Source organism: Aythya marila, assembly GCF_965140915.1.
Source record: "Aythya marila genome assembly, chromosome: 10".
NCBI classification, from domain to species: domain Eukaryota; kingdom Metazoa; phylum Chordata; class Aves; order Anseriformes; family Anatidae; genus Aythya; species Aythya marila.
This window is the reverse complement of record NC_139051.1, coordinates 10619875-10642387: the sequence shown is the minus strand read 5'-3', so window position 1 is coordinate 10642387 and position 22513 is coordinate 10619875. Positions and strand designations below refer to the sequence as shown.

Sequence of the window (22513 nt, the reverse complement as noted above, 5' to 3'; positions counted from 1 at the left end):
TGACTTCTGTGGGCCACTGGACTTTCCTCCTGCCTGTGAGAAGTCCTGCTGAATGTGTGAGCAGAGTTCTGAATTCACATCCGCTTCCTTTTGGTTTTACAAAGGACTTGTGCAATGTGGTAACTGGGAACAGAGCTTGTCAGTGAATGTGGCTTTTGGGTCCTGCTGTTGTTTTGCTGATGTATTTGGAAGGGGACATACCACTTAATTTTTTCTAGATGTCAATGTATACAAGTCTCTTCCCAAAGAATATGGCCCTGCAAGAGCATTCATCTTAGTGAGTCCTGAGGGTTCTTTGTGTTTGAAAATGCTTTGACAATTCACCTGTCTTGGTTAGGTAATAGGTATAACATTCCTCTAGAACCTGGCTGAAGAATTTAAATTCAAAACCCAGGATGCTGTCATTATACTAATCCTTTTTTTTACACAACTGTCAATCCAGCTTGTAGGCTGGTGCACCCACTGTGCGCTCCTTCTGCGTGCTGCTTCTTTCCATCAGCTCATTCTCCCACTTCAGGCCCCTATGCAGCTCTGCTTACATTTTCTATAATGTACCCACACCTTCATCCTTATGTTTGTGATGCAGAGATGCCACAGCACCTGCCTACTCGACCCGTGGTGTTCCCCCGATGTTTCCAGTCCTGGCTTCTTTGTTGGAATGGGTAATGAAAATGTTGCTCGTTTCATCTTTATTCAATTCATTTATTAGGCTTTTCAAAAAGCATTAGGAAATGAGATGCTGTCTGTTTGAGAGGATCTCGGAATTCATGGGCTCGGTTAACTGCATGGATTAGAAATGACCTGGAGGGCTTTTTTTCTTTTGATCTGTGAAAATTTAAAATTCAGCAACCAGTGTTTCCACTGCAAGAGAGGGTGGTATTACTACCTCTTGACTCCAAGGAAAAGCTGCTTTTCCCTGACTTCCTTATGCTGCTTTAAGTGCTAGTGATTACCAGCCTTGTTTTCTACCTTCGTCGTTGCAATACCAGATTCTGTGCAAACAGTAAGTGATGCAGGTACACCACCTATTGTTAAAATAGATCAGTACTTCCAGCAACAATAACTCATTTCAGCTGCTTACAATTTTGCCAAATTGCTGCTATTTGGTTTGAAACTTCCCAACCAGAGCCTTCTGCTTCATGCTGATTAATTTGCTTTAAACTTCAGCCAAAGTGTTTCAGCTGTTCAATGACCAAGATGAAAGAAATGTGTTATCAAATGTTGTTCTGACCACTTACTGGCCTATGCTGAAGGTTCTTCTCCTTTTTTATAATATAAATTCTGCCACCAACATGTGTTGGACTGAAACTTGTCATGTCTGGAATGTGCCTTCTGGTGTCAGGCAGGGCTGTGCATACGAGCACCTGTATGAAACAACTGGTTGAAGCACAGTCCATTTCCTCGCCTTCTGTTACAGTCAGTCTATTGGATAACTTGCTTTCCCTACTCCTGTCCCATCATCTAACTCAGACAGCTCACTGCTGTCTCTTCTCTGCCCTTCTTTACCAAACCCACTTGAGGTCTCCTTTTCATTTTCCCACTGTATGGCAGGGCTGAACCCTTGCAAATCTGTCGTTGTCCCTGAACTGGGTGACACTGTAGGAGAGCATCTCATGTTGTAAGATCATGCAGATGCTGATTTGGCAACAGGTCCTGTATTGTTAGAAATTGTATCTTCTGATTCTGGAGGTTCAGACCCTGTTCTGCTGAAAATGCTTGTGCTAAGTGGGTTTCTTCAGTTAAAAGGCTGCTGATGGGTTTTGCAGCCAATATTCTTGACAGCAGGCAGGTGGAAGGGTTTTTTTGACACGAAGAAAAACAGATCTCTGAGACTAGGTAAGGAAAGATATCCCCCTCCCATTTTTGCACTTAATGTGATTTAAAGATGGCAAGAAAGGCTAGATACTGGAGAGCAGAGATATTCCCATTTGTCACTGAAACTAGAGGGAGGTTTCTCTGAGTGCAGCCCAGAAAGTCAGGTGCATTTGCTTTCACTGCCATTGGACCTTTCACCAAAGGACTGTTTTTAAAGCATTTGGTTCCCCAGCAGGATTTCCCTCTCTGGTTTCCATGAGATTAATTGTTTGAAAAGCTGGAGTGGATGGAAAGATTTGCTGGCCAAGTCTGTATAGAAATACCACCACTTCTCTTCACAGGAAAAGCTGATGCTTTTAGCACTGCCCTGTGTTTCTCTGTGGTCTAATATTTCACTCAGCTGTTACATATTCTTACTTTATTTGGCTATTATTTAACACATTAACAAAGCACGTGAAGTGGTTTCATGTAGCTATTGATTGATTCCTTTTCCTTGACTGCTTTCTCAGATGTCAACATGGAGTTGACTTCTTTGAACCCACGACAGGTACTGAGGATACTATGCTCAAAACGAGGAGATTTTGCTTTGTGTCATTCATTGCCCTTCCTATCCTTGGTCACAAAGGGTGGGATTTAGGGTTAGGCTTGTCTCCAATGTGCACTTGTCCTGACGGACTGCAGAATACATTTTAGGGACTTCAGCTGAGAATGGTTTTCTTTTCTTGGCTACTGCACACTCCAATTAAGCTTTCATTGGAAAATGTTAACTAGCAAAGTATATCTCCTTTAGCTAAAGCTGTAGCAACTGCAAAACTATAAATTCCTGGGTAGTCAAACAGTGGCTCACGAGATCCATGGAGTTGTGCCCACTTTGTCAGGCTTTGGAAATCTTGAGAGGAGGTCCTGGAAAACCAACATTAGCCTTGACTCCATGGCCGGCTGCTTTAGCACCATGAGCCTCCCTCAGGCTCTGCAAGAATAGTTTTGTTGGCCACGGATCAACTACCAGGGGAAATAAAGCTAAGAGAGCAGAATAGGAGAGGACAGTAAAACCATATATACTGCGCTGCAGCGTGGATGAGGATTAACTGGCAGAATAACACAGCTTTATTACATTTTTTCCACAATTCCTGATTTTTTCTTTGCATGGAGCAAGAGTTTATATTCTGGGCCAGCCGTATTTATAGAAAATGTATAATCATGGTTCCCTCTCTTTGATTTTTTTGCTGTTAAGTTATAGCCACTTTGCAGGGCAGCACGAAGCTTTTCCACACAGGCAGTTGCATCCTTAAAAAGCAACATCAGGCTGGTCCTCCCAGCCCAGAGGGATTTATTTGATTCCCATTCAGCACAGGGCTCTGGGACACAGCAGAAGCCCTTGGACCTAACCAGCTTCAAGGTGCAAAGGGGAGCTTTGTGCTGGGGGTCTCAGCCCCCATTCGCCACACAGGCTTGGATGAGGGCCGTGTTGCAGTACCGTGTGGATTTATACCTCATTCAGAGCATGTCCTTCTCTGCCACCCCTGCAATTTGAGCAGCAGCCCTTCATTTCCTTATTAGCCATTAGGTATTCCTACTCTTGCAAAACTGGAAGGATGGGGTAGGATTTATTCTCCCGTCTCATATTTGGGAGAAGCCTCTGAAGGAACAGAGGACTGCAGTACTGATTTGTTGGGCAGGGGCATTTCAGGGCATAAGCTACTGAGAGTCTGGCTGAAGCACTTTGCTGGAGCTCCTCCACTCCATTAGCTCCAGGATGCCAAATGGAAGTAAAACAGAGCAAGCTTCAGTGCAGCTCTCATTGCTTCAGCTTTTAAACATTGCAACATATGCCTGAGGTGTCCTGTACTGTGTCCTAGTGTTTTCTGAGAAAAGAGCATGTCTCCATTGAAAGAGAGAATCTTGTTTTGTTTAAATCCATTTCTGAAGTTTGCAAATCAATTTCCCTTTCAGACTGCCCAGTTCACTGAATCAAGCCTCAACACAGTAGCATATTCAGTTTCTGCTGTAACCTGCTACAGCTGCTTTTAGCTGTAGCTTTAACCACAGAAATCACAGGAAAAAAAATCCCCAGTATTTGCCTTTTTTTTTTTTTTTTTTTTTTCTAATTTTTTCTTCAATGACACTGGTTGCAGTGTTAGTTGGAAGGAAGGTCTGGGGAGTACATTTGACTGTGCTCGCTTCCTTAGCTAAGCAGGCACTTGAACGCTCTCTGATTTTGCTGAAATCACAGTAGTGCTGAGAACATCTGTAGAAAAGAATTAGCTTTTTCTCTCTCTCTCCCTCTCTTCGTGACAGCAAACCTCAGAGAAGGTCAGGCTTATGGGTGTTTCTGTGGATTATTTTAGCTGCACTGAAAAGTGCAGAGCCCACTGCAACCAGCTGGAAATACAGCGACTGCTGAACAAGTACAGCATTAGCTGCCATAATATGTAGACTCGGTAGCAGCCAGACTATTTAACATTTGCAGCAGTGCTAACATTACGAGCAAAGTGCTCTGAGAGGAAGTCGGGCCAAGGCCTGAACAAGGCAGAGCATCAGCAACTCAGGCAGCCAAAGCACCTGCGCTTAAATGAGAGGTGATCTTGTAGGTGGTACTGGTACCGCTGCAGGGGTCACCCAGAGTAGGCTGGACAGTGTATGCTCACCAGGCTGCACCTAAAAGCATTTGGGAACTAAATCTGGGACTCGCTGGATGATGTTTGTAGGAACACAGTGCAGGAGCTCATGAGTCCTCACTCCACAGTCAGTATTTGCAAGAAGAGGCTAAGGCTTTGCTTGCAAACTTTTGGTATGAGTTGTCTGGGCTGTGGTCTGGGAGAGTGCTTGGGCTGTTTCCTCTGCCTTAGCTGTGGTAGCAATAAAAGCTCCAGCTCAAATCCAGTGCCCTCCTCTCCCCTGTCCTGTCCTATCTACAGCAGACTGTGCAAACACTGGACCAAAGTCCTTGTCTGAAAGATGCCTTTATAAAAGAGAGGCACTAGGCAGCTGCGCTTTCTCTGCGATGGCTCAGAGACTTGGAACGCGCTTTCTCCTCTCCATAATTACAACTAACCTGATTTGGGAACTTTCCAGGGCTAAACTTCTTGCAAAAGACACCTCTGGATAGAGTTTCTGGAGGAGGCAGACACTGTGACTCCTAGCCATTATGGGTAGGTGGCTGTCTGATTTTAGCAGTGCTAGGGTTTATTAATGCAGACATAATTCAATTAGGGCATCCAGAGGAGTGGAAAGTAGCCTTTATTATTTTTAGTCTAAACAAAAATAGTATCACAAGCTTCTTAGAATAGTGAAAACAGAGTCATGGAGGATTGCTGGACAAGGAATATTTATATGATTTCTCAGCCAGGTTTCCAAGAAATTGAAACTATTTAGATTGGATTTGACCAGCCCTGTCATGCCTAGGTGTATGCAATTAGTTCTCTGTGCTTAAAATTGCAGGAACAATTATGGGCTTGAGTTTGTGGCAATATATGCAGGGTACAGCCTGTTGAATACTATTTAGACTATGATGATTATTTTAATCTTTCCCCCTTTAGTAAACAAGAAACTCTGTTTTTAGTCATGAGGGAATGTTTCAGTGGTACTTACGGGATTTAGGAGCCTAAAGACTCATCTAATTGTGGTCAGTGAGGGCAGTACCTAATTCACACAGGTGTCATCAGAAACATTGCTCCGTTCTGTTGCCTTCTTTCCTTCTCCATTTTCTCCAAGGTAGTCTCAGCAATGTCAGTGTTTCCAGATGGCCTGGTTGTGCTGACAGGGTTACGGGGTGAGAAGGGGAGAAGGGACAGACTCGGCAAGCCCTGGAAGGAGGCAGGCAGCACACTGAAACTGAACACTGTTATACTGCACGCTAACATGTACAGCACTGATGACTGGAAGGATGACTCGGTCCACTGGAGTTCTCAGGCACAAAATAAGTCCTCCTCTTCCATCCCAGAGAGCTGCAGGTGCTGTCTGCAGCCCCATGGAAAGACCTGCCCAAGCTTCCCTGACATGAGGACAAGGAGATGCAGGGCTTTCATCCCTGCCTATAACACAGGGTTTTAAGGAGAAAGGAAACTTTCTCAGCATGCTCATTCTGTGGTTGAGGAGACTTTTATAGCATTGCCCTGACCACTGATGGCAATTTATGTTGTTATTTACAGGGTCAGTCTGGCTTTGGACTGCATGTGTTGCTTTTTCTCCATTTTTTTTTTTTCCATTTTTGTTTGGAGTCACTTCAGAAGGGTGTGTGCACAGCAGCAACATGAGCGAGCAGTGCAGGGAAGAGCACGTTCTCCAGCACACTGTGTCCTGCCAGGCTGCAGAGCTGCTGCATGTGGCCGTGAGCATCTCCCAGGGCATGTCCAGTCACTATGCCCCCAGGGACAGATGTGCCCTTACTCGCTCTAAGGAGCTGGGGAATGAAACACCCCAGATTGTGATCATGTGCTCATTGCTGCTGTGCTAAGAAAGGGGGCATTCTGGACAAGATATTTAAACCAGCAGCCATGTCTCTCTCTTTCTCATTTTATCTTGGCTGCTGGCTGGCTGGCAATTGCAGATCATAAGACCAGATCATTTGGGCCTTGAGTTCTGCTCGTGAACAAGTCGATGTAAATAGATAAAATCATCAAAGTCCAAAAAACAATTTTCATAGAAATTTCTCAGCAGCTTTAGTTCTCCACTCGCATCCTAAGACACTGGGCTTGTCTCTGCTATTGAGTCACACACTTCCAAGTTAACAAAGCCCAGCTTAGCATAATGTTTTATAACCTTTGTGAAGGTACATAACATGCTGTTAACAAATTTTCTTTTATCAAATTTGTGTTATATAGACTTCCTGGTCTTGGGCCCTCAGTTGGGATAAAGATGAAGAGTTTCTGGGAAAATGCTTATGGCAGCCAAAGACTTCACAGATGGAGGGCTGCGAAGAGCTGGGTTCCCAAACACCCTAACAAGCTCACAACAAATTTCTGTGAGGTTTGGTTTCACCTGCTTGTGCAGACTTCCCACCTTGTATGTCCCTGGCTGCAGATGCAGAGCTTTGAAACAAAGTTTGACCAGCTGTCAGTCACTTCTCTTGGTGCACAACTGGAAGGCACTGGGATGCTACACTGGTGAGTGCAGTGAAAGGGAGCTCAGTGGTGTGTTCATACGGCTTTTATTGGGTTTAGATGTTTGTCAGTGTAACAAAAGCTGTTCCTTGGCTTCAGTACCAGGGGTATCTTGTTTGTGATGCTGTGATACTCGGAACAAAGACTTTGTGTGCATGCTCTGCTTTCCTAGAAGCTAACGGCAGCTCCCAGCAGCAGGCTGCCTGGCTGTTGTGTACATGGATGCTCTCCAGCGCTAATGTCACCAGACTATCAAGTCAAAACACGCTGGCGTGCACGTGGCATCTTTATTTACCAGTCTGAGCCCAGCCATTTCCACTGGGGAGGCACCGTGCTGACAGAAGAACTTGTTTTCTGGCAGCTGATGAGATGATCCTGCCCACACGTGCCAGTCCTTCTTCCAGATGTCTGTAAACCAGCTTTTGGGGACACCTGATGAAATTTGATGGTTTGCTCCTGCTCTACAGTGCCAGGTGGATTTGAACAGTGGTATGTACTGAACATTCCAGCTTCCAAACCTCAGAAGAGACATGGGGCACCTGGTGCTGGATGGCAATCAGAGGAAGCACAGGGGTGGGAACAGAGCTCACTCCCCTTGGTTATCCACTGTGACCTACGTGGCACAACAAAAAACCTGTTTCCTTCGTCTCTTCCAGAAGCATGTTTCCATCTAATGCAAGAGAAGCTGTGCATTGACTCGAGCACTGTGCACCAGCACACGATGGACAGGACCACAGCAGGAGCTTGCTGCAGGGCTTCGCAGCCTTCCCCTGAGCAGAAAAACCTGCAGCTGTTTCCCACCTCAGCCAGAAGCAACATCTCAGCATCTCCGTTTCTTTGTGTCACCCCACGTGAGCTGCTACAGGGACAGCAGACAGAGCTGCCCGTTTGCAGGAGTGCTATGGGCAGCCAGGTGAGAAGCTGCAGCTTTCTGCTGGAGAAGTGCAAGAAACAGCAGAGCACGGGGCAGAGGCCGACAGCAGGAGCCTCGTGCTGCTGGTGGGAGGCCTGACAGGTTTGTTGCTCTTGCTGTTGGAAGTAGCTGCAGCTCCCAGCACTGTGCTAAGATCAAGGGCAATTGGTTTTCCACCGTGTACCTGTAAATCCCATTCCTCCTGCGTGCAAGCCTCTAAATCAGACATCAGCAGAGAACAAGTTCCCAGCTGGTCACAGTATATAAACTAATGAAATATAAATGCCTGGTACAAAGGGCAAGCGTGGTCTCTAGTTGCCACTGCTGAATAAAATGGTTGATGGGATTTTCCGTCATACCAACGGCACTTCCAGTAGATGCAAGCACTGCAGGCAGAGTAGTCCTCAGAGCCTGTAATTTGGCCTGCTCCCATCACCACTGGTGCTTTTAAATGAAAACAGCTGCTGCTTTTATTTTTGTTTTTTTAAATCGTGGCAGCTAGAAAGTTAAATGAGCGATTTCTTGACATCTCTTTTGACAGAGGCCAGCGTTTCACGATGAGAAGCGGGACCAGCTTTCAACTTCCTCGTCTCTAGGGAGACTTCCCATGAGACAGTTGCCAAAGGATCTCTGGGAAGTGATTAGCGTTTCGTTCAGGAACAGAAAGGTCAGCAAGCTATGGAATTAGCAAGGTTACAATATTAATTACTCAGGACCAGATGCTATTTGCGCTATCCTAATCTTCTTTTTACTTCTTTTTTTTTTTTTTCTTTTTTTTTCTGACAAGCTGTATGAACCTGCCTAGCTGTAGGGACTGTACGCTGTCACACCCACCAAGTCAGGGGGATTCCCCAGGGTGTTCGGTGTCTTTAGGATTGATTGCTTACTCACTGCCCTCTCCCCCTAAGACCAAGAAGATTCCTCAAGGCATCAGTATTACTTTATATGAACAAGTGGCCCAATCTGGCCATAGATTTTAAAGATTCACCAAGCCTCTCATTTGATTATATCTACATTTAACTCTCCTGCTACTTTTGCAGAGGTATTTAATGTAAATTCTGCCTTTTATCCAACCTATTTCTCTCATATATCGAGCTTGCAAACAGTTACTACAGCTCTTAACGGTGAAAGGTCCACCTCAGCGTGATTCGCTGCTGCTTCAAATTACGGCTGTTGTAAATTGGTGGAAAGTAGACAGAAACACTGGTGTTTTGATGAAATAATATTTGAAAACCCACATTCTGCTGATGCAAAGGCCTGTAGGAGATGGTGGAAAATCAGTGCGCTGCTTTGAGTGCACTCAGGTGTTGCAGCATGGTGATATGAGCAAAACAGAACTGGGACCCCTGCTCATTTTGGGGGGCAAAATGTAGCAGGTCCCAGTTATGACAAGGATGGTGAAGATAAGGTAGGAAGACCATCACAGTGTAATTCCCTGGGTATCTGCCCAAACCCTTGCTGGCCTGGTCGGATTTGGGGGCCCTGGCAGCAAAGGCAGCGTGCACCAGAGCCTGGCCACCAGCAGATGGAGGTCTCACCAGCTTGAGGCCAGAGTAAACTATTTCCGTGGCATTCAGGCTCCAGAATTAAATAGCTGAGTGCAAAAGCAAACTATGCCCAAGAAGGGCTCCTTTTCACAGTAGTCGGAAAACCAGGACTTGGGGAGGAGTTCAACAAATTCCTGGGTTTCCAGCTCACACTAGCTGCTGTTAACTTTCTATTCAGCATGGTTATCAGACCAGAGCTTGGGGTTAATCTCACTCTGTGGCACCAAGAGCCTGGGAAACAGCAAGGCATTTGGAGAAAACCTGCTGAGAAGACAGTAACGAGCGCTGCTAATGAGCCGGGGGGGGAATGGAGCATGCACTGCACCAAAGGCACAGCATCTTTCTGCAGGCAAAAAGAACTGACTTTTCACCCGCTAGTCGGATGCATTTCCTCAGCATTAACAAATAATTTTCCTCCATATGGCGTGATTAGTAGCTTTTGGCCATTATTATGGACCATCAGTATTGCTGTTACAGTGGTAAATAGCTCTAGCCACGGTCTGACCCCAGGGCGTGAGGCATGGTGTGAATGGGGCACAGGCTGACCCTTCAGTGGGGTGTCCACAGGCTGGCAGGGAAGGAGCCGCTGCCAGTCTCCAGCAAATACAGCAAATACCCATTTCTTGGCTCTTCCAATTAACTGGGCAAAGCAGAGAGAGCCAGGCTCAGTGCTGAAAACTGCTGCACACCTCAGCTCTTCTCCTGTCACTGCTGGGGCCTGGAGAGGGAGAAACGGGGCATCTCCAGTGCAGGCAGACCTGGCCACAACTTATAATTCAGGATCTCAGAGCTTGAGATCCATTCCATGTCCTCCTAGGCAAACCAGGAGCTTTGCACTCCTGCCTTAAAAAAAAAAAAAAAAACACACAAAAAAAAAACCAAAAAAACCCACAGAGATCAGGAGAAAAGATGTTCCCTTCTATATAGCTTTATTGCTTGCATTAACGTTACTTACAAGCCTTATTGCTTTCAGTTAAAGTCTGCTGGAGGAGGGATCACCCGATTGAAAAAAAATAAAATAAAAAAGATTTTAAGTCCAGGAAAAAAAAAAAGAAAAAAAAAAAAAAAGAGAGAGAGAGTTTAAGTCCACAGAGAAGAGGTATATTTTAAATGCATAAAAGAGATATTTTTAAATGCACAAAAAAAAAAAAAAAAAAGATAAAAAATATATATTTTAAGTCCACAAAAAGAGGTATATTTTAAGTCCACAAAAAAGATATATTTAAGTCCACCAAAAATAAAAACAAAAAAGAAAGAAAAACAAAAGAAAAAGATATATTTTAAGTGCACAAAAAAAGAGGCATATTTCAAGTCCCCAAAACTTTTCGATGCTTACTGAACACGCTGCGAGAAGCCGCCAGCCCCCCTCTCTCCCCCCTCCCCTTGCCAGCACATCGCTGCCTCCTTCCCCACCCCCGAGAGGACCTCGGAAGCCCCGGGGCTCCCTCCCGGGGGGCGCAGCTCCCCCTTCCCCCGGCGGGGCGGCCCCGCTCGCACTTCCTGCTGCTGGCGGCGGGGCGAGGCGGCCCCGGCCGCGGCCGCGGAGCGGGGCGGAGCAGCGGGACGGGACGGGACGGGACGGGACGGGGCGAGCAGGCGGCGGTGCGGGGCTCGCCGGGGGCTCGCCGGGGGCCCGGGGGGCTGAGCAGCTCCGCCGAGCCGCCGCGGAGGGATGCGGAGGAGCCGGGCGCCCCGGCGGCTGGCGCTGGCCGCCTGCCTCGGCTCGCTGGTGCTGGGCGTCTTCTACTTGCAGAGCAGCCTCAAGCCAGGTGGGTTCGCTGCGGGGGTCGGTGGGTTTCTAGGGGGGGACCCCAATTATATATACCCCCTATCTTCCCCCGTACGCACCCCGCAGCCGGGGATCCGGGCTCCTCCCGTTGAACTGTTCTCCCGTGGCGGGGAGCGATGCGGTCAGGGCAGAAGTAAAATCTGAACTGCTTTGTGCTGGGAGGGTTCGTGATTTCCCTGCTCTTCGGGGGAAATTAGCTCCTCTTTCCTAAGAGACGTTATTGGGTAATTCCTGTCGTTTTAACAATGCACTAATGTTTTCTTGATTGCTGCAGCAATCCATCAATGGGGCCTTTAAAGTTAGTTCTGGAAATTGGGAAGACTGATTTGACTGAGATGGTAGTGGAATGTTATCAGTGTGGACTAAATGAAACGCGATTCTCCTTTTAAAGGGGCTGCTCCATCACTTTAATGTGTTTTTATCCTAAACATATATATATATATATATAAAAGCTTAACTTGTTTGCTGAGTAAGATTGAAGAGGAGTTAGGTTTCAGCAAGCATTTGTTGTTCCTAGGATAGCTTGTGAAGTTTATCAAATGAAGTCAGTAATCCCAGAGGACCACGCTCAGTATTTTATTGCTCAGTAACTTTTTTTTAAAGGAACAATTTGTGCCATCTTATTTTAATGCCGGGTATATTCAGTGAGAAGTGCAGCACTGAATTGGCTCCAGCCTCCATGGCTCCTAACAGAGGGGACTGCGTTGGATGCTGGAGTCACTTTCTATTTGACAGTGTTTGACTGGGAAACGTGGCTCTTCTGGGAGCCTGGCTTTCAAAAGGAGACTTCTGTGGGTCTGAGTCAGCACAACTTACTGTGCTTCCTCAACTTGAACGCCTTGCGTGGCCCCCACGCAGTTTCGGATGGGGTTCCCACCAGGTCAGAGCAAACCAGGTGACAGTAAGGGCGATGGCATCTCCTGATAGGTTTGGGGGATTTCCTCTCTGGAACACTTCCTTCAGAGGTGCTGACCGCAGCCTGGTCAGCTGAGGCTTTGGCAAATGCCTTCACTGGGCTGCAAAGCGATTTCCTTGCTATGGGACAAGGGGCATTTTTTAAGGGTTCTGCTGGTGGTGATGGGATTGGCATAGGTATTTTTTTTATATTTACACCTAAACTGGTGTAAACTCGCAGTGTTTGACTTGTCGGAGGCTGTTTGTGATGGTGAACACCCTCTGCACACTGGCCCCTTAAGGTTCACAAAAGAGGTGAATTAAAGTCATATTCATATTCTCTAAAATCTGGTTATTTTCTAGCCACATAACTGTCTCCTGGAGTCCAGCCTACATTTTTATGCCATTTCTTTCCCTTGTTATTTTTCAGATTACAGTATTTTCCCTCTTCAGTTCCGTGAAAAATTCACACTAGCAGAGGAAAGGTCGTTACCAAATACTGAAAAGACATAAGCTAAAAATTGCTTCTTTTTCTTTTAGCCCAAGGGAAAGCAAACTGAGCCAATTACTTGAATTTTAGAACTTGCTAGTTACAATAATAAGTAAACAATTTGCAGGCAAAAATGTCATCTTTAAAGTGATGGTTGCCTTGAGGTTATTTGGAGTTCTTGGTTGCCTGGTGTCATTTGGTTTCTATATAATAATGAAGAAAAATGCTAGGAAAGGCAGCAGTGCTTTGAGCTCCCCTCTGGAGCGGCCAGATCCTTTTCTCCACCTTCTGCAGGATTCAGCAGGTTGCCTTTCCTGGGCTGCCCACGCTCCATTTCAGGTAACGTGCTGAATTAATCCTAGCTAACAGCATGGAGAGACTGAACCATCCTGTGACCAGGACAAGGCATACAACACGGGAGCAAAGATGGTATAAACAAAAGCCTTTAAGTCCGGGAGGTGAAACTAAGGACTCATTTCGGGGAGCAGGAATTAACTCCATTTGCACTTCCCACTTCTAATTCCATCCGCGCAGTTGTGCGCACGGAGCGGTTTGTACTGAATCAGCGGCTGTGCTGGAATAAGGCTGTCTTGTTCTGCACCAGGAACACCCACACACCAGCGTGTGCTGAAATAACTCGGCTCCTAAATAGCCGCTGAGCCAGTTATTTTGGTGCTGGGCTGTTTGTACTGGAGTCAGCAGCAGAGTCCCCCGCTGGACCTCCTGGAGGCAGCCCACGGTCTGTCCCCCGTTGGCTTTGGGGTCAGCGGTGACATGTCTGTGACTGCTGCACTCCAGACTCACAGACGAGGCCAAGGGCAGGATATCTGCACTGCAGGGAAATATTAAGCTGGTGCCAAGCACGGTGTCGGGTAGAATTCACAAGCACCGCCACAATGGGTAGTTAACGGGGTTCGATCACAGCAGTCCTCTTCTGGCATCTCCAGTCTCTCCTGGACTGGTGGTATGGGCAGGTCTGGTCCATTCCTGGGCAAACCTCGTGCAGTCTCAGCGTGGTGCCGGACACAGTGTGGTCCCTCAGAGGGACTTGGTTGTGCTGGTGTCAGCCTGCAGCCATCCAGGAGATCCTGCCTGGCACTATTGCCATCCCTCTTCTGAGTTGATCTTCTTCTGCTGTCTGCTCCAGGGATGGTGTATCATTAGCAGCGGCCACAGTGACCCTACACGTCGTCTGTTTTCTGCATAAAGGAGGTGGTAACAAGTAGTGGGGATGGATTTCTGACCGTTCTTTCATCAGACTCCAGTTGTAGAATGTCTAGACTGTGGTAACTGCAGGAGGTTGCTGATCCTTGTACGCACCAAAGCTTTGGTCGCTGCTGGTCTCAGGGAACTGCACTGAGGCAAGGAGGGAGGCTGAGATAATTCAATCTGACCCCAGGAGATCCGTGCATAAGAATACCAGCTGTTTTGTTCTTACCTGGTCCTTGGTCTGTCAGGTACAGTGGCTTGTGCGTGCTGGAGGTGATGGGGGACATCGCAGGCAGACCTTGCACAGCAGCAGCCTGCGGGATGGGGAGCTCCCCGCTTCCTGTTGTTCCTAGCTCGTTCCAGTGCTGAATCACTTTCTCCAGCAAGAAAGAAGGAAAAAATCTCAAGGTTGCTTTATTTCTTCTCTGTTTCTGTCCGACTGCAGCATCCAGCTGTTGTTCTTCTGTCTTTCTAGCAGCACTTGCTTAACGCTGGCTTCTGCACTCCTTGTTCTTTCTTGTCCTGCGGTCAGCATGAGTTGTGGGACTTCACAGGACTTTGTGGGTTAGCCTTACTCAGCTTCTGAGCTGACTCTTGCATAACGAGACACCAGCACCAGGATCATGGTAGCGCTAATGCTATGATATCACTCCAAACTTTGGATGAGGAACCAGGAAGGTTTGGGAGCAGGGAAGCACCAAGGCCCCTTTCTCCATCTGATCCGTTCCTCCATCCGCTGAGGCACCCAACTGAGCATCGCAGGTTGCTCCTGCCAAACCAAACAATGAAGCACGTGGCAAGAGGAAACCCTGGAGGCACGTGCACACGGGATGGCTTTTCACCAAACGGTGGCATTAACAGTGGGACGTGAAATAATGCCGAAGCTGGGAGCACTGGGAAATGGGGAGACTTGAGGCCCTTCAGCTCTGCCTGACACACAGCTACCAGCCCAGGCATCACCTGCACTGAGAGCTGGCTTTGTGGGGCTTTGGTTGTGTCAGCCCCGCCTGGCTTTCCTGAAGTGACTACCAAATGGCTTTTCTGGGCCACAAGGTGTCTGGTTTTAACACCCACTGAGTTCTGCCTCTGAGATCTGGGCCTTCTGATCCTTGCAGATCTGGCCTTTCACATTTTCTGAGCCATGCATCCAAGATGAGTGGTTGCTCGTGGGAGCTGTCATTCAACCCTGTCCTTCTGCCTACAGATTTGTCCCTTCAGGACACAGATTACAGGCAATTTGCCTGGGGTCCTGCAGAGTGCTGGTCCTGGAGCCTACAACTGCACCTAGCCCGAACGGAGCCACTTAAACAGTTAGAAATCAGCAGAGCTTTTCTAACCAGGGATTTTTTTTTTAGAACAGGAAAGAGCCTATTTTAGACCTCAGTTCCTCCCCATTGTTTAAAGGTATTTCAGGCTGAAATCCAGGCACGGCCAAAGTTGGGGGCAGGCACCCTCCTGATAAGCAAGGCTGCGTTGTCTGCACGCCGGCCACCACTGGAAGTGTGGGCAGGGGTGTGAAATCTAAGAAGCCCTCTGAGATCATGTTGGTTTTTCTGCTGTGTTTCTGTTTCGTTTGCTTTTGTTGTGGGGCAGTTCTGCCGGGCTCAAGTTCCTGTGAGTTCCAAGAGGCATGGACCCAGCGCTCAAAGTGTAGGGTTGTCAGCAGCAGCATTGGGCATTGCGGGCTGGAAGGTCCCCAGGTCTGCCGCAATTGAAGATGTGAAGTGCAGTACCCATGACCCCGATGGTGGAAAAATCAGCCCGGTCTAGTGCTGGAAGCAGAGCAGTAATGAAGCCCATCTGCTCCCGAGCACCAGCCCTTCCATGAGGAATGTTTTTTCTTGTCCGTCTCGGCTCCGTATGATTTCCTGAGAATCTCTGATACGTGCAAGAAGTTTGGGATGGGGAAGGAGGGCGCTCGGTGTGCCAGGAGTTAACTCTGTGCCTGCAGAAGAGGTTTGCACCTCAGCAGCTCTGCAGCCCTCCCTGGCCCCACATCCCACTGGCATCCTGGCCCTGCTGTCACTCTCCGGGAGCACCTGCACCTTGTGCTTTGTTCCCGCTCCCAAAGACCCGATGCTCAGATTGATCCTGCAAATAGGGCTGTGCAAAAGCAGCTTCTGGGAGCAGGAGGACCTCACCCCATGTCAGTGCAGGTGGGACCTTCTGGTGATCCTCAGTCAGGTCCGAGGTAGGAAATGAGCACTCATGTGCTGCCCAGAATCAATGCTCGGAAGGGATTGCTGCTGACACCAGTGGCTGGGCAGCCCCAGCCCTGCAGGGAGCAGCTCTCCCCGGGTGCTGGGGCTTGCTGTTCACTGGGTTTTCTTTCTTTAGCCGCTTCCCCGACAGCGTCTGAATGGAGAGCATGACAAGCCCTCCATCTTAATCCCAGTGCAAACACAGCTGGCTTTCCCAGGGCTTGCTAGAAGCCAAGAAACTACAAAGGCATTAGGTGCTTAACTCCCATTACTCCCCCTCATAGCCGAGTACCCAAAGAAGAGCTTAACTCCCCAAATACCTCTGTGGGGCCAAGCGGGGGACGTTACACATCCAGGCTTTGACACACAGCTGGGCGAATGCCCCAGACTTCCCCAGTTAAAAGGCAGTTAGAGGCTAGTAGAGGTCTGGGAGGGAGGAGGCATCTCATGCAGTAGCTCTGGTGGCCTAAAAGGCCTGGGGTGACCATTGCCTAGGTCCTGATTTCGCATCCACCCCACGCATGGTGCTGCCCGGTGCACATGTCCCCCTTCCCAGACACTCATCACTGGATGCTGGGATCATTGGTTCGTTGCTGGCTGTCAAGGTTTGCTCTGACCAGCCCAGTTTTCTCTCTGCTGCAGGTTTGCACTCCTTGCAATTCCAGTCAACTATCCAGTAAAATTGGTTGTAGAGCTCTGATAAACAGGAATCAACTCCCAAACATCCCTTCTGCAGCCCTGTTCACCTTCTCCCAATTGCCTTTGCCCTACTCTGTGAAGCCAAAATCTCAGTCTCAACCAAAGCCCAGCATGGGCAGAGGTGGGAATAAAGAGTGGCTCTGCATCCCCAGGAGCTGGGTGGCCACTGCTCGGATAAACTCCTCTTTCTGCGTGTTCTTCACGGAGATCTCCCAGCGTAGGAGGTAGCACTGGGGCATGTGGTTTGGTTTTGTTTCTCTCATAGTTTTAACGAGCCAGGGAGCAAAGCTAATGCTATGTTTATTGTGTTGGAAGGAGAGCGTGATGCTCTGAGAGAGCACGCAGCCTGTGTGAGAACAGGGAAGGAGAGGGGAGCCAAAGGACATGCTGTGAGAAGTGGTTTTGTGTGCTCCGGATCCATGCAGAAGTAATACCTGACCTTCCCTGGCGCCAAGTGCACGGTGAGCCCCGTGCTGTCTGGAGGCTTGGAGTGCCAGCCAGCTGGCAAATGGGGGCTGCAGTGGCACTGGGACATCTATGGAGGCAGCACAGTTGATTTTAGTAGCCACCTGGTCCAGAAGTCAAGGAGACCTCATAGCCAGACGAACCTGCTCACGCCGCCATATAACAGCCCCAGAATCCCTACTTCTTTCACTGGGCTGACTGGCAGAGCCCGGTGTTGCCCTGAAGTGTGCTTTTTTATCCGACCGATGGCCCAAGCCCTGCAGACAGGACAGCGATTGCAAAAGGCAAACACACTGCCCTGCCTCGTGCACACACGCTCCCCTGCAGTCGGCAAATACGTCTCAGCGTCAGCCCCAGGCATTGCTGTGACTCGCCCTGGGCGGCTGCCTAAAAACTGGCCTTTTTCTGTGAAAAACAGGGGAAAGGCTGGGTGAGAGCAGGCCCGGGGTCTGGATCCTGGCCACCCCATCGGAGGTCTGGCTTGAAGCTGACCCGTGCAGCCTGGCAGGACATGGATTTGGGGAAGTCTTTCTGCTGGTTTGCTGGGGACAGGTTAGTGCAAGGGACGCCGCTCTCCCAGGCAGGATTTGTTTTCACCAGGCCTTCTGCAGCAGCTCTTGCTGAGGCAGCTGGGTGAATACGCTTGTGAAGCTCCCTGCCTTGTAGCACTTTCCAGCTCCGAACTTACGAAGGCTTGCAGACAAAAATCTGCACGAGCCTGAATTTTGTTTCTAGCTAGACAAGATCGTCCTTGCCTCGGGGTAGGAATTCAAACTCTGCTTGAATCACACAAACCCATATCCCTTGAGCTTTCTGGGATGGCCCTGAGCAGATTTCTCTGAGCTGTCCTGGGGCCAGCCTTCCTTGGGCTGCAGGGCAGGGAGGTGCCCAGCCTGGAGCCAGCCAGAGGAGAGCTGCAGCAGCGGGGCAGAGGAAGGGGCTGGCTGGCCTGGCTGCTTCTGCTTTTTCCATCGAGCCCTGGAGCTCCTCATACTTGGATGAACTCTGATTAGATAAAACTGTTGTACATTTTTGGGTGGGGACCGATGGGAGTCGGTATTTCCTGGGAGAAGAAAGCAGTTTCTCTCCCAGCCGGTCGCTGCTGCTGCAGGTCTGACCCCCTCGTTCAGCAGCTACATCCGCAGCGGAGGTGGCTCAGCACCATCTCCCCGTACAGGAAAGCATGGCCACACAACCCACATCCTTCAGCAGTTCTGCGCTGAAGTGAAAATCACCATTCAGCATTTAAAATGACTGAGAACTTAGTTTAGAGGGTGCAAAGCTTGTGGGCTCAGCATCTGCCTCCTTGTATTGTCCCAGCTGCAGGCTCCGCTCCTTTTCCATGCAGTGGCAAGAGCTTCCTACAGCTACAGCTACAGCTCTACAGCCGTTCCCCACACCGTGGAGAGCCCAGCCTGGCTCCTCCTGCCCCTGTTTGCCTCCCTCTTTCCCCTGACTTCCCTCCACCTTATCAGCGTCTGCCTCCTTGTGTTGTCCCAGTTGCAGGCTCTGCTCCTTTTCCATGCAGTGGCAAGAGCTTCCTACAGCTACAGCTACAGCTCTACAGCCGTTCCCCACACTGTGGAGAGCTCAGCCTGGCTCCTTCTGCCCCTGTTTGCCTCCCTCTTTCCCCTGCCTTCCATCCACCTTATCAGTTACCATCTCCGATGCCTTCCATCCACCTTATCAGTTACCATCTCCGATGCCCTGGGGCAAGGAAGGAGAAATGCCTTCAGGTTCCTTGCAGCACTGCTCTGCCAGCACCAAGCCCTGGGGGCAGGTGTCCCTTTGTGAAGCTGTGTCTGCAGCTGGGAGATGCTGCAAACCACACTGCCTGGCGGGTGTCATTCTATGACGGCCGTGTTACATATGTGACCACGTACACAAACCGCGGCTGAGCGCAGTTGTGCTGAAGAAGCGCCCGGTGCCGATGAGAGCCAGCTTCTTCAGAATGGGGCTTAATTTTCACGGAGTCCCTTGGAGCATTATTCAGCTGGATTGGAAGCTGCTTTCTCCCCAGAAGGTCTGTTTTGAAGGTGGCAGTGTCTCTGCGTTGGCTGAAGCGGCAGATAAACCACTTGCAGCTCATCCTGTGGTGCGAGCACACGGCGGCCATGTTCTGGCTGACATCTGGGCCCTACACAGCAGCACACAGGGCATGCCACGACCGCCCCATCCCATCTCTGTGCACAAAGGGACACCCTGGCCATAAGACCTCGTGTCACAACAGCTTATTCTTCTCCTGGGAAGTGCCACTGCCTAACAGGCCTCCATCTTCTGGCTGTGATCCTAGCCCTTCTGCAGAGGGAAGCAGCGGTGGTGGGCTGGAGCCGTCTGTGGAGTGGTGTCTCTGGGAGCACGGGGCTTTTTGTGGGGATTTGTCACCAACATGAAACCTGATCCAGCCAGATGTTGCTTTGCTGCCATGGTGTAGTGACCTTGCAGCAAGGAGGGCAGTGTTGACACGAGGTTCAAAGGTGCTGTTTGTTTGGAGCCGCTAGGCGTGGGTATCTCTGGGGCTCCAGAGGGCTTCCTTCAAGGCAGGGAGCTGGGAAATTAGCACAAACTAATTGGAGGTCAGAAACTCCTCAGGAATTCCTATTTTCTGTTGTGATGCAGGCGTGCAACTCTGCCCCCTCCCCTGGCTATGGGGGGCGGATCTGCACGTCAGGTTTCTCCATGGCATGGGAAGGTGGCAAGTTCAGTCCTGCAAACATCTGCAGAGCCGGCCCGTTCCTTCTGGCAAGGGTGCAGTGGTGGCGTATTCACAGCTGGGTCATTTCCAAGTTTGCTCCTGGCAGCACTGAAGAGATTGATTTCCCTTTAGCTTAATAGGGCCAGCAGACGCAGGCACCGTGAGGCTGAAACAAGGCTGGCCTGACTCCAGAGAAGCTGTGCTTCGATTGCCCATGAACGGCCACTGGTGGAGGTGCAAGACTCCTGGTTCCCTTCCCCCTGAGGTCTCCATCAGACCTTACTCACACCCTGCATAAAGGAAAGAGATGTCTACAGAGCACCTCCTGCACCTGCCCCCGGACAAGTTGCTGCCAGTGATGCTGGATCTGTTGTGTCTCAGTGCTGCAGTGATGCTGGAGATGTTTGCATCCTCTATTAAATAGGCTGGTTCTCCAGTGGCTTCAGACAATGCCCACTACAGCAGAAATGGGCACAAGGAGCTTTTCATCACAGGATGAGATGGAGACACTTCTCCCTATCCTGCAGCAACCCATAATTAGCTCCTGTCCTGCTCTGCAAGCTCATGCACCTCTTCACGCATTGTGAAGCCTGTGCATCTTGCTCCATACCTCGTGGCAGTGATTTTCGCAGGTCAATGTCCCACTGTCAGGACGGTGCTCACAGGGCACAGATGCTCAGCTGCTGCTGCCAAGCACACAGAGCAGAGCCCAGACGGGAGTGGCCGTGCACAAGGTGGTGCAATGGGAAGCATTTGCTGAGTGCGCATTTTTTTCCAAGTGCTTGTTGAGCTCTTCATCAATTCCAGATGCGCAAAGCTGACAAGACATCTTGAAATGAATGCAGCAGGCGAGTTGCTGAGCCATGCGACGTTAGAGAGGCTTCCTTTTTCTTGTTTACGTGTAGGAAGCCTGCATGCAGAGGGCACAAACTGTGTTTGCCCAAACCAGACCTACCTGCGGGCAGGTTTTGAGCACGTCCAGCCTAGCCTGGGGCACCCTGCACCAAGACCCCTGCCAGCTACCAGCCAGCCCCTGCATGTCCCAGCAGGGATTTCTGCCTTGGCACTGCCAGCACAAGCTCTTCTGCTGTAATTCCTGCTGAGCAGCGGCCTGGAAAGAGGCTTTATTGACGAGGAATGGAAAAGCTGGCAGTTTGGGCTTGCATCATACATGCAAGCAGCCAGCCGGGGCCAGGAGAGCAACAGGCATAATGGGGAAGAGAAATTGCTCTTGGAAAGCTTCTAGCTTGGCTTGTAGGAGGAATTAACCCTTTGAAAACAGAGGCTTATGTGGTGCTTATGTACAGATATTTTATTTGTGCACGTAGGCCGTATTCCTCCTGGATGCTGTTCTGTTCATTTTGGGTTTCCTATCAAGATGTCAGTTGCATTCCTTTTGACAGTGAGGCACATCACTGCAGTGAAATACATCCCCCTGCCTCCAGTGCCTGTGATCCTCCTCCTGAACCTCCTGACATCTGCCTCAGCCTGGAACCAGGTGACCCGAGCCTCCTGCTGCCACCAAGGGGACATGTGGTTCAGGAGGAACTGCTGAATGGGACAGAGCGTCCAGACCAGCCGCTCCTGGCTCTGGTCCTGCTCTGAGCCTTGCTGACGACAGTGTGGCACTTGGCAGGTTGCTTGAAGCAGCTGGATTCCTTCTTTCCTTCTCGGCATGATTTATTGTGAGCTAATCCTATAGCTGTTGCCCTTTTCCATCGCTTGATTAGCATTTCCCTGGCTGATCCTTGACTCAAGTTGACTAAGTTGGAATAAGAAAGCCTTCCTTGAAAAACAGAGCTAGGGACATCGCTGTCTCCAAAGAGGAGAGAGCCAAGCAGCCAAGCACCAGCTGTGCCAGCCCCGGTGCCTGGTTGCAGCTGGTGATGCTGTGACGATCCAGGTGGTACCTTCAGCGAGAAATGAAGGCAAATTACCTTCAGAAATATAAAGGCAAAGTAATCTGTGCAAGATAGCAGGAGTCAAGAGAGGAAAGCACTTTCATGAGGCTTTATAGAAAACAAGGAACTTCTGTATGCAGCTTTAAAATTGTCTTCCTAGTGGCAATGCTAACTAAATTTACCAGGATCTTGAGCACTGACAGTGATGCTCAGGTGTTTATAAAGCATCTCCAGCAGCCAGGTCCCTGAATCATACTCACCTCTGGAACCAGTGGCCCTGGGTACGGCCAGCGCTGACCGAACAGGAGGCAGCTGGCTGAAGCCTTTTCAGGAGTCACCTCCAGGCAGTTGGTTTTTAAAGGCTGGGCCTTCTCCTTTTAGGGAAAAAAAAAAGGTAAAACACGTAAGTAGAGCATAATTATTCTCCTGCCCAGCATGTGTGATGTGCGTTAGAGATCTTCCTGCACAGGAAGTTTCAATCCCAACCTCATATCAGGAATTTAATGTTCTTTTTCTGCAGCAGCTTAAAAAACACCAGCATCTGCTGACACCCCCTCAGATCTCCCTGCTGCTTTTGTGGCTGCTGCCTGAGCAGCCACATCTTGCAGATGGAGGACAGCGTTGGCTGCAAACCCATTGATGCTGAGTCGTGTCTCAGCCCCAGCACTAACTGCAGCGTGCTGAACTTGTACTGGAAAGGGACAGGCTGGGGGTGGGCTGTGTCACCCAGGCATGTGAAGCAGAACGGGCTCATTGTATCTTTTGACACGTGCTGCAGCCACTGCTGGGAACA

The 22513-nt window shown here is 49.4% G+C and overlaps 1 protein-coding gene across 2 annotated transcripts in view; it reads left to right on the top strand.

Annotated features, from left to right (window-relative positions):
* CHST13 (carbohydrate sulfotransferase 13) overlaps nucleotides 1–22513 on the top strand; it is a 40401-nt gene that overhangs the window by 4330 nt on the left and 13558 nt on the right. Inside the window, exon 1 of one of the 2 annotated variants that reach the window (XM_082768501.1) lies at nucleotides 10989–11146. The exons of the other annotated variant lie outside the window; for it this stretch is intronic. Within the exon in view, the coding sequence (XP_082624627.1) occupies nucleotides 11050–11146 (97 nt within the window). The 5' untranslated portion in view covers nucleotides 10989–11049. Of the gene's footprint in view, nucleotides 1–10988; nucleotides 11147–22513 lie in introns of those variants that run through there. 2 annotated transcript variants of the gene reach the window in all.